This window comes from Typopeltis vanoorti, chromosome 15 (genome assembly GCF_054136105.1).
Source record: "Typopeltis vanoorti isolate ZY-2024b chromosome 15, IOZ_Tvanoo_1.0, whole genome shotgun sequence".
Lineage (NCBI taxonomy): Eukaryota > Metazoa > Arthropoda > Arachnida > Uropygi > Thelyphonidae > Typopeltis > Typopeltis vanoorti.
In genome coordinates this window covers 53,857,370-53,869,530 of record NC_143563.1, presented here as the reverse complement: position 1 = coordinate 53,869,530, position 12,161 = coordinate 53,857,370, and the positions used below count along the sequence as shown (strand labels likewise).

The following is a 12,161-nucleotide window of genomic DNA, read 5'->3' as shown; positions in this document are numbered from 1 at the left end:
TTGCAGCTGTAGAGGGGTATTTTGCAGATCTTACTGAGAACCACTACAAGGACAGGATAATGGTGCTGGATCATTGCTGGAATAAATGTATTAGTCTTAAGGGAGATTATGTTGAAAAATAAAAATAATTTTGAAATTATAAATTCGTTTTTTCATTGTTTGGCCAAGAACTTTTCAGACCACCCTCATAGGTGCCACCCTACTTCTGCCGTGTGACTGCCTCCTGCAATGAGGCACACCCATTCGTGGTGGAGGAGGACCTCCCGGTGATGGTATTGGTCCTTTTTATTCTTTCTCTTTCTTCTCTTTACTTCTCTTTTATTTTTTTTTTGTATTCTTTACTCTACTTCTTCTGAGTCTTTCTTACTATTCTGTTTTCCATACCATCACTATGTTTGCTATGTGGTGCAACCCAGTCTTGCATTACTTTGTATCCTGCTTTGGCAAGATGGATGGTCAGGGATCATTTGGTTAGTGGGCTTGCCAGCAGCGGTAAACAGTGTTACAGTAAATCTCTTATCCCATGGTCTGGGCACAAATAGAATAAAAATTTGGCATTATCGGGTGATGGGATATCAGCATGGATATTAAGAGTGTTCAGCTAAACTGGCTGTTTCTTTGACGAGGTTATATAAATTGAGCCTCAAAGGAATATTCCACAAGAGTAGAAACAATATATGATAATCCCATTCCACAAGAGTAGTGCAGAAACTGATGTGTCTGACTATCGATCTATCAGTATCTCTGGAGTTGTGGTGAAAATTTTGGTCAAGTTATTAAGTTGTATACAGAAATGTGTTGACAGAGAATCTATATTTTGCAATGAACAGTGTGGCTTTACTCAGGGAAGGTTATGTTTGAGCAATTTACTCACATTCTATAATAATATTACCATTGAGTTAGACAGGGGGAATTGGTACAACATGATACTTTTGGACTTTGTTAATGCTTTTGACAGAATATAGCATGGAAAACGGTTGCATAAATTGGAGAATATGGGATTGGGTTATAAAATATTAGCATGGATAAGAGGATGGCTGACTGACAGATATCAAAAAGTGGTATATGGGGGATGTAAGTCTGCAAGATTTAGTGTAACTAGTGGTGTACCACAAGAATCAGGCCTTGGTCTATTATTATTCAATCTTTATATTAATGACAATAGGAAGATACAGCTATTTGATGATGCAAATTGACAAAGGTAATCAGGAATGCAGCTGGTATGTGATACTTGCATAAAAATTTCAATAGTCTTTAATTGTGGGCATGTGAAAATGACTGTCAGTTCAATGCTAGTAAATGTCAGGTTATCCACCTTGGTGTAATGAGATATCCAATCATATTATATTGGTGAGATTATGTTAGAAGAAACTGATCAGACTAGAGATCTTGGAGTTTTAGTAGATAGGAAGTTCAAGAGCCATAAATCAAAATTGCAAATATAACTTAACTCAGAGGATAATTGCAATGTTGAAATGAACCTTAACATGTAAGCATGAGAAGTCATATTCCTATTTACAAGGCCATGATACGATCTCACTTGGACTGTTGCTTGTCTTGTTTCTGTGGTGATGCTGATACTGTGGAGATAGTGCAAGAGAGAGAGAGAGTATTAAAAATGATAGCAGGACAGGGAATGTAGAGGAGAGATTGAAAATTTGTGGACTGCTGAAACTGGTAGGCTGGATAATGAGTGGTCAAACTTTCAAAGTTCTGAAGGTGATTGAAGTTATCAGCAGATGGAATTTTTTAATTTTATGGAGGGTGTGGAGAGGATAAGGCATCCATGGAAGTTAAGAATGAATGCAATAAAGAAGGGGCGAGAGCTAGATTTTTCTCTCATAGAGAGTGGTATGTGATTGGAATGGATTTGTAAAAATAATCATATTAAAAATTCTGAATATTTTTACGTATTAATTTTGCTTGTTAGTTTTTGTTTTCATACACGCAGTGTCTGCACTTGTGATGTGCTCGTTATGAAAATATTATGTTAGGAGTAATATGTAAGGAAGTAAAAATATTGAAGTACTTACTTAATTGATTATTTGTATTATTTATAAGAAAGTTTGTTGTATTTTTTAAATGTTGAATTTTGTGTTTATGAAAGACTTTCTTCAGTGCTGGTGGATACAGCGAGTCAGCTATATTTTTACAATGCGTAGTTTCTGACGTTGTTGAAGTGCGCATGCTCCCGGAGTGAACTTGATGTTTGATTGACAGCTGACAAGAAAGCGTTGCGTATCCAAGTTACAGTGGTAAACAAGAGAGCGTTCGGAAAGTTTTTTTAGAACACTGGCCGAGGAATATTCAAGTTGGGAGGAACTTGATTTTTTGTGTGCGGCAGTTAAAAGGAAATTTCATATTGTATTCCGAAAAAGGAATAGTGGAAATAATATGTTTCAAGAAGGAATAAGTACAGAAGAAAAAGGAAATCTTGAAACTAAGTTTTTATAAACTGGCCGAGGAATATTCAAGTTGGAAGGAACTTGAATTTTTTGTGTGCGGCAGTCAAAAGGAAATTTCATATTGTATTCCGAAAAAGGAATAGTGGAAATAATATGTTTCAAGAAGGAATAAGTACAGAAGAAAAAGGAAATCTTGAAACTAAGTTTTTATAAACTGGCCAAGATATATTCAAGTAGGAAGGAACTTGATTTTGTTTTGTGTGAGGCAGTAAAAAAGAATTTTTAAAGGGATCTTGAAAAGAGCCTTAACAGGAAGAGAATAAGACTATGAACATTTTTTTTGTGATTGTAAAGAAAAAGTGTTTTGTCTTAAGAGTAAGTTTGTATTTTTTTAATAAGGCCTTGGATCCATATAATCTGTATTTGTAGTTATGTATTTTACTAGAAGTGTATATATATTGTTTTAAGTTTTATTAAATGTGTTTATTTTGTACTTGGTATTGAGTCAATGATTAGTTGGATTCTGAAAGAGTGAGTTAAAGTCATTGCACCAATTGGAGTGAACTCTTTGTGCAAATATAATAACATATAGGGACACTCGGAGTCAAAAATAAAAATAATTGTTAGTAAATGAAATATTAATTATAATACACATTAAAAATAACTAATGGCGCAGCCTATACAGGATAAATAAATTCATTAAATATTAACAGATTGCCTTTGGAGAGGTAGTAAGTGCAGATAATGAAAAAAGTTGGCAACTGTGGCTTATTTTGAATCCTTGACTCCCTAGAGGTCTCTCTCTTAATAGTAATAAACATGCTAAATGGGTGAATGGCAGTCTGATGTTGGAAAGTTCAGTATTACTCACATTAGACTGCCATTTGTCCATTTACATGCATGTGAAAGAGATTTTTGAAGCTGTTGGCAAGATTGTTAACATTGCCTTCATTGAACATGATACCATTCCTCTATGTCAGGATTTCACTTCATCTTGTAAATGTTTGATGTGTCAGCTAAAGAAATGTTCGCACTTCATAATTTATACAGACTCACTTAATTCTTTACATTCTTTATCCTCTCTTATGTACAATCCACATCCCATGCTTTATGATTTCTACAACTGCTTTATAAAACGAAAGTATACAACACTAGCCTGCATTCCAGTAGCACAGATGTAACTAAACCACGTGACAATAGGCAATGCATTAATACTGTCAACAGAACTGACATCACCCTAACAATCAACATACCACCAAGCAGATGAACAGGAAGCCAACGCACTTCCATATGGAAGAATAGAAACAATTATGTGGATAATTTTTTTACTGAAGTTGCTTCAAGTTACTTTTTTTTTACATGCATTTTCTCAGAAGAGATTCTTGAAGTAGATTTGTTCTAATATTATTTTGATTATTTCTTGTTTTGTTGTATATTTATCTTTTTTCTACAGTTTGTGTGTGCATGTTGTATTAGGAAAGGGAGTTTATTTTTTATGATGAATATGGTGTTGTAAATTATATTTTATGAGGTTAGATTAAAGATGTATGGATATTTGGGGTAGGGAAGGGTATTTTTTTTGAGGAGGAAGGAAAGTGTGGGAGTATTTTGTGGAGGTAGGTACATATGGTAGTGTGCTTTTTGAGGTGAGGTCAGATGTGTGGGTGTGTTTTTTGAAATGGTGAAGATGGATGTAACATTAGAGTAGTTGTTGAGGGCTGCAGGCCAGTAGTGTTTAGTTCCTGGTGCCGCATTTCTGATATTGTGTTTTGAGTGTTTTTTTGTTTGTGTTGGGGTGGTGATTTGTTCATTTTATTGACTTTAAATGGTTAGGTTAACTCTCTTAAGGCCTGGTTGTCCTCAGAGAGCTAACCTTAAAACATGAAAAAATTCAATACCAGAATTGTTGGCACAGCTAACCTACTGCACACCTACTTTCCCTGTCTCAGAGAAATACACCCACCCATTCAGAAACATCTGCCCATCCATTTTGCCTGCTACCCCTCTCTCTCTCTCTCACACACACTTTTTCCTACCTCAAAATCCACCCATCTGATCCCACTTCAAAAAAACACACTACCATATACACCTGCTCCACAAAACATCCTTCGCATGTGTTACTACTGTGCATAAGAAAATCTTGATGTCTTGCAGATCATCTGCTTTCTTGCTTTTATAATTAAGTGTGGAATTTTTTCTATTTTATGAGGTTTATTTTTGTTGTGTGCATTTTAAAATAATGTTGGGTTATTTTTATTGTTGGTTTAAGTAGATCGTGTGGCATTTTTTGGTTATTTTTACTTGGCTTATTTCTGTTGCTGAAATTCAATATTTTCAAAATTTGCTGTGCAATGGTTACTAATTTGTGCATGGGGATGCATTGGTTTCTAGTCTTCCATGTGGCAGCACTTTGATCACTCTTGTGATCAAAGTGCTGCCATGTGGAAGACTAGAAACCAATGCATGATCCAAGTGCTACCACGTGAAAGACTAGAAACCAATGCATCCCCCATGCACAAATTTTGACATCACTTCCAATGCATTAGCAACATAACTACCACTGGGTCACATAGTTTTGTTTAATGCTGAATTTCCACCATGTTGAGATTTAGGGAAATGAGACTGCATTTACCAGGTCAGCATATACATTTGCCATTTGTCAGTGCTGTGTACAGACTACAGACAGAATGGCACAATGGCAGTCATCCTGGCAGGAAGCACTGAAAAACTTTAGGCATTGATGGGCTAGTCAATGGAGAAAGAGAAGAGAGGAAGCTGTTCTTGCTACTAAGCTCTGCATAGTCAGTTATTTTATACATTCTTATCTACCGAGTGCTGATAGGTGTTGAGTAATAGGCACATTGTGTAAACAATGCAACACTCATCTTACTATTTGCTATATTTTGGTGGAGTGAAAGCACTTCACTTGAGAAAGTAATAAATTTAGTTTAATCCTTTATCCAAGTGTGAGCAAACAAAGTTTGTGCCTGAAAGTATCTTCAGGACTGGGGTAAGGTGGTACAACACCAGGGTGACTCCTTGCAAAAGTGGAGCAAGCTACCAACACTCCTATCTCAGTATCTCCCATAATGCAAAACACATCTCCTTGGAGATATGTCTAATGTTATGCATTAAGGGAAGGGCCACTACCCAGACTAGTTTCGACTTTTATTGAGGTCTCTTCAGTGGTAGCCAGGCCCAAGTAGAGATACCAGTCAGAAGCATTAGCAAGGTCATCTCTACCTATAGGAGTTGCCAATTGGTGTGCCACATTTTTAATAAATCACTCTTTTAATAAATTGCTCCACCTTTGCAAGGAGTTGTCCTGGTGTTGTACCACCTTACCCCCAGTCCTGAAGATACTTTCAGGCATAAACTTTGTTTGCTCCCGCTTGGATAAAGGATTAAACTAAGTTTATTATATTCTAACCAAGTGAAAAATAAACTTTCAACATCTTCCTCTAAATCCAGAGTAATTTATTAAAAAGGTGGCACACCAATTGGCAACTCCTATAGGTAGAGATGACCTTGCTAATGCTTCTGACTGGTATCTCCACTTGGGCCTGGCTCCCACTGAAGAGACCTCAATAAAGGTCGAAACTAGTCTGGGTAGTGGCCCTTCCCTTAATGCATAATATTAAACATATCCGCAAGGAGATGTGTTTTGCATTATGGGAGATACTGAGATAGGAGTGTTGGTAGCTTGCTCCACCTTTGCAATGAGTTGCCCTGGTGTTGTACCACCTTAACCCAGTCCTGAAGATACTTTCAAGTGCAAACTTTGTTTGCTCACACTTGGATAAAGGATTAAACTAAATTTATTATATTCTAACCAAGTGAAAAATAAACTTTCAACTTGAGAAAGGAATGAATTTTTTACTAATCTAGCTGCACCATATATATATATATATATATACACATATACATATATACATATATATATATATACTCAGGCCAGATCTTGTCATACTTGGACAAATTGCATGAGGTTTTGTTTACAAAGAATTTCTTTATTCAAAAAAACACATTCATTATAAATGCTATTTATCTGTAGATATGGAATTGCCTAATTTTTTAATTTTTTGTACCATATTAATTTACTAATTTATATATTAGTTTTTATGATTTATTACCTTGTGTACTGCTGTAACCATTGGAATGGTACAGTATGACTTTTACTGTCCTTGTGCTATTAAACCACAAACAACAACCCACTTGCGAGAACAGTATTTTTTTAATGTTTGGATAGCTTCATGATTTGTACAGAATTCATAGTTATTCGGTGAATGCTTGTATGGAAAAAGAAAACTTAGACTCTTGGATGCTGAAAAGAAATATTAATTTATGCCATTCATGGCTTAAACATTGGCATTCAGACATTAGCTTCAAGTTGAGGTTACCCAAAAAAGAGAAATTGCACATCTTGTCTAGAGCTTTGCTAGCATTGAATTCAGAAGGTTATTACAGTCGACTCTCACTATAGCAATTATCACTGTAATAAACTACCAAAAAAATCCAAGCAAAGGTGAAAGAATGATAAATATCCTGTAGTACCCTGCATTATTTGTATTGTTTGAGCATAAAGCTCTATTCTCCCGTGACACATGTTCTTTAACTGGAACGAAAAGAGTGGCAACTCAATTGCAACAGTTTACAAAAATTAAAGTTCAAATTAACAGATTTTTTTTTTTTTTCAGAATTGTCTTTCAAAAAAATAAATAAATAACAGTAAATTAAGAATATATATAATATTAAATTAATGAAAAAAATCTTGGAAAAGTGAATGGTGTATCACATTAAAAAAAAAAAAAAAGTCAATACCTATTATAATCTTTAACGTGATTGCTAGTCTGCTAAAATAAAGAAGGAAGGGCTTGAACTATTGAAGAAATCAGTGAAATTTTCCCTTGCACTACTGAGCTCAGTCAGCACACTCAGTCTACATCAACCAAAAGAATTCAGTTTTGAAAGGAGAGAAAACATGACTCCTGCTTTTGGTCCCTTGCCAAGCTTCACAACCTTAGTTGCTTCAGCTATAATTAAGAACAACCCAGCCCAACCCAAGCTGTTTGGCCTTAGTAAGGGACTCCTGTGCATTCACCTCTTTCACACATCCAGTTGGGGCATCATTCTTATCCTCTAACTCTTGCAAAAAGACCAGAGGAACCATCTGTAGGGCTTTTCTTGGTATAGCAGTTGGAACTAATTTTTGCCTAGTTCATTTGTCAGAAAAATCTTTAGTATCCAATCTTCTTGTACAAAATGGTACTCCCAACAGTTCTCAAAACAAGCATTCCAGATTCTTTCATGCTCATTCCATGTTGTCTCTACAATTTTTATGGTCGTCCATATATTTCTACAGTATGAAAGTAAGCTGATGTTCAGTCCTATAAAGGGAGATAAAGTCAGTCATCAAACTGTCATCCCATCACCTTATCTCAGTAATGAAGAAACTGTCTGGAAGCCCACCAATTAATCAGCAAGATGAATTCTTGCTCTCGGTGCACTGCTGATCATTGCCCACCTGGAGAAACAAACCACAAAACTGTTTGAAGAAACTTGTTGTTGCTTTTGTATTTTTAAGACATTTGATTGGATTGCAGTATGTAGACCCTTGTCAAACTACTGCCTTATAGTCCACCTTCCATCTTTTGTAATTGGGGGAAGATGATTTCCTTCTTGTTGTATAGATTTCCCCACAAATGCTGGAGTACCTCAAGGCCTGTAGTTTCTGTCCTCCTTTCTTCATCTTGCTTAGTCATTCCTTTTCACTTCCCAAATGGAATAACTGACACTGTCTGGCCCTATTTTTTTTAGAAATCAATAATTCTCCACATCTTGATGGCCCAGGTGGCTGAGTGGATAACTTCTTTGCTTTCCAACCAGCAGGCTGTGTGTTTGAATCCCAAGGTGAGAATGGATGTGTTTCTGAATGTCTTGACATAAATGAATTTCATAGCTTGTCATGAGACCATGACCCTGCTTATTGGAGGGTTGAAATAGAAAGTTTAGGACAAATATCTAACTTTTAGCCAGCCGTGCTAAAGTTTTGTGGCTAGCAGTCACACGGGGAAAATAAAATAAATAAATAAAAAATAAGATCCCATTGCAAGTAAATAAGAGGCAATGTTTCCTAATCCTAACTAATATTTATTTGTATGAACTCGTGTGTTTGATAATTGATTTTACTGAGATGTACAATTAAAAACATTAACTTCCTTCTAAAGGGGAAAAAGCCAATCTTTGATATGGCTGAAAACAGGCCTAGAAAAAAATTTCTAAGCCTATTTCTTAGTTGAATGAAACAGAATGCAACCCATGAATGACCTTTTTTCACTGGATATTTGCTGCTGCTAGGGTAACTTCTGCACATTGCTGATGTGCAGAAGTTACTACAGACCTTGTGGTAGTAAACAATTCCAAGCTCCATGCCCAATGCCTTAAGCACTGAGCTTGTCATTCTCCAATAGCATGACACAACATAGTCTTGCCTTATTTCTGTTAAGAAATGTCACCTCATCTCTCCTTACTTTTGATATACCCATAATTCCAGATTTTCTTTCTGGAGATTAGATTTCTCCAGTGAGAAGTTTCCCTTCTTTGGCTGACTTATACTTCTTATCTTTTCCTGGCACAAACATAATATCACCCATAGCTCAAATTCAAAAAAAAAAAAAAAACTTGGGTTTCTTTTCCTCTTAAACAACTGCTTCTCACATATGGTGCTGCTAATGTTGTATGACTAGCCTTAGAACACTGCTGTATATTCTCGCATTTAGAATGGTATACCAAAAGCATCCAAGAAAATTCTTACATCATCCAGTAGAGGGCACTTAATCCAGAAAAGGGGGCTCTGTCTCACACATGCACACAAAATCACAGACTCACTCCACTTACTTCTCAGTCATTCTTTTTCTGTCTTATGCATTTTTCCATGACTATTTCCTGGGTTCTTTTCCACTGAACTATCGTCAGTAATTCTTCCCTCTCTTCTGAGTTGCATGTTAGCAATTAAAGTTAAAAGAAAAGCAAGATGATGGTTTGAAGTTAAATGAAACACGTGATCTTTCCAACAGAGAACACCAGATAGTAAAAAAAAAAAAAAAAAAACAGGAGAAATTTATTCTGCAAACCTTGTTCAGCCATGTTAAATGTAAATTAAAATTCATCAGTTTTGTTGATCTATTAATACTATTATTTAAATTGATTTCCATGAAACTAAATATATATTTTTTTATATTCAGAGTTGTATTTATTTAAACAGGAATGGATAACTGTAAAGAAAGTTAATCATCACCTTATTTGTCGTGGTTTGGTTCGAGTACGTTGCATGTATGAAGCGGAACGAATTATAAGATTTTTCACTCAGAAAGGAATAATTAATTTTGGATATATAAAACCACCTTCAGAGTTTCGCTTTATTTCTAAGAATTGTCAGGTAAGTCACCATACCATGTATTTCTGTCTTATTTTAATTGAAATAGGCCTGATTAAACATTGCTTAATATACAGTAATCCTTAAATTATATTTAAATATGTTGCATGGTGCTGTACTAGAAGTCATCTGACATGCTAACCTGTTCAAGGATCAGACAATTGAAGATCCATTCTTCTGGAGATCACTATACATTAATTCCATGTGCTCTTCTTTATTTATTTTTACTTTTTGGAAGATCTCCATATATTAAACAATTAATGGAGTCTTTAGTAGCTCACTCTGAATAGCTCAAGTTTTTGGATTAAAAGATCATTTATTTTTCAACCCTCCGTTAATATTTTTCTGTAACCTACTTCCTACAGAGATGCATTATTCAATTCTCCTTGTCTTTTCTTGTGGTATTTTGTCTTAATTTCCAGGACATTTCATCAAGTAGCATAAAGAAAAACTAGCCACTTGTTAGAGTAGCTAGTTTTCATACAGCACATTTCCTGTATAGTAGCATTATGTGTATGGATTCATTGTGAAGAATTTATGGAGACAAAAACATGTTGTTGGAGTAATTACTTTACTTTTAATTATGAAAATAACACTCAACGTTTCAATCTCTATATTGAGGTCATCATCAGGAAAACATACATATATATATACAGGACACAAGTGACATGATACTACACACAAGTAAGATAAATCTAACTGAAATTAATCTAAATAAATCTAATAAATCTAAAAGAAAAAACAAAACAATAATAATATATAAACAAATATAAATTAATGGGATGCTTAAGGATCAAAGCTGTATAACAGAGAGGAAACCTTCATATAGCCTTTAAAGGAATGCACAGAGAACCAACCAGGACTTCTGAGCTAACGTCCAATCCTCACCTTCTCATGGTGTATCCTATTAGGTATCTACCTAGATACTGAACAAAATAAGTAAGGGATAGTAATTTGGGATTCAACCAAAATATAAAATAATGGTACAACATGACAGAATTTCATGCCAGCTGGGGCGTCGCTCAGTTAAGCAAGGCCACGTTGTTTTCACCAGGGAACCAGGGCGAACAGCAAAAAGTCAGCTACTGGAACAAATCCTGAACACACCATAACTCAAAATCACCAGAGTTCAAGATTGGTACTATCAACATAAGAAGTGGCCTGAATGGCAAAGAAATGGAGCTAGCTGAGGAATTGGATAAGTACCAGATAACATAATAGGGATGATTGAAACAAAAAAGAAAAAATCTGGTGAGATTTTTCTGAAAAATAAATACAAAATGTTATATTCAGACAATCACAATCAGGAAAAAGAAGGTGCAGCTATAGTATTCAACACAATAATAAGATTAACTCATTATTAAATAAGTTAATCTTATTTAATGACAAGCATTATAAAGTAGAGTGATGTGGGCAAATATCAGAATGGGGACCTGGACGATGAGACTTATTTGTACCTATGGTCTCACAGAAGGTTCTACTAAGGTAGAAGTGGAGAAATGTTTTGAGAATTTAGAGAAAGAAAAACAGATCCTTCTCTGGGATCTAAATAGCAGAGTAGGAAGTGATTGTGAGACATACAAAAATATTTTGGGAAAATTTGGAGAAAAGAGCAAAGCTAATAATAATGGCAAATACCTGTTAGATTTCTGCTCAGAACATGGACTGACTGGTTATTACTAACACCATGTTCCAACATAAAAATCTGCACAAATTCACATGGAGAGAAGAGGCGAGGAATAAGAAAAGTCTCATTGACTATGTTATTGTCGATAGTGATGGTGCAGGACACCAGAGTTTACAGAGGATTTGAAATTGGAAGTGATCACCATTTAGTCTTGAGCAGAATAAAATTGAATTTCATATTGAAAAGAAGAACATATAAGAAAGTTTTAAAGCAAATAAAAGTTGAGCAGCTCTCAGATGTAAACTGTAGTCTAAAATACACAATGATTATTCAAGAAATTCATTTTAGAAATTATGGACTTTAAAACCGTGTTATAAATAACTCTTTTAATTTCCCGACGTTTCTATCTTTATATTAAGATCATCATCTGGAGCATATATACACATACAGGACAAGCTGAGTTACATTACATACTGTAAGCTAAAGAAACAATGATTTGATCACAGGTTATTCTACTGGCATGACCTCTAAGTGAAAAAAAAATACAAATTAATTAATTATTTAGAAACTGCATCAAGCTAAATTCTATTTATGATAACATGAGCAAACATTTTTGCTTATAGATAGTTTTCTTTCAGTAACAATGATGTCCTATTTTTAGCATTATAATTGTTATTTTTGATTTAGGATCCTG

The 12,161-nt window shown here is 34.9% G+C and overlaps 1 protein-coding gene across 6 annotated transcripts in view; it reads left to right on the top strand.

Moving 5' to 3' along the window:
- LOC150098765 (lysine-specific histone demethylase 1B-like) overlaps window positions 1-12,161 on the top strand; it is a 508,665-nt gene that overhangs the window by 270,270 nt on the left and 226,234 nt on the right. For all 6 annotated transcript variants that reach the window (XM_090404995.1, XM_090404997.1, XM_090404999.1 and 3 more), the window contains one exon: window positions 9,670-9,843. In XM_090404995.1, the coding sequence (XP_090261121.1) occupies window positions 9,670-9,843 (174 nt within the window). The remainder of the gene's footprint in view (window positions 1-9,669; window positions 9,844-12,161) is intronic.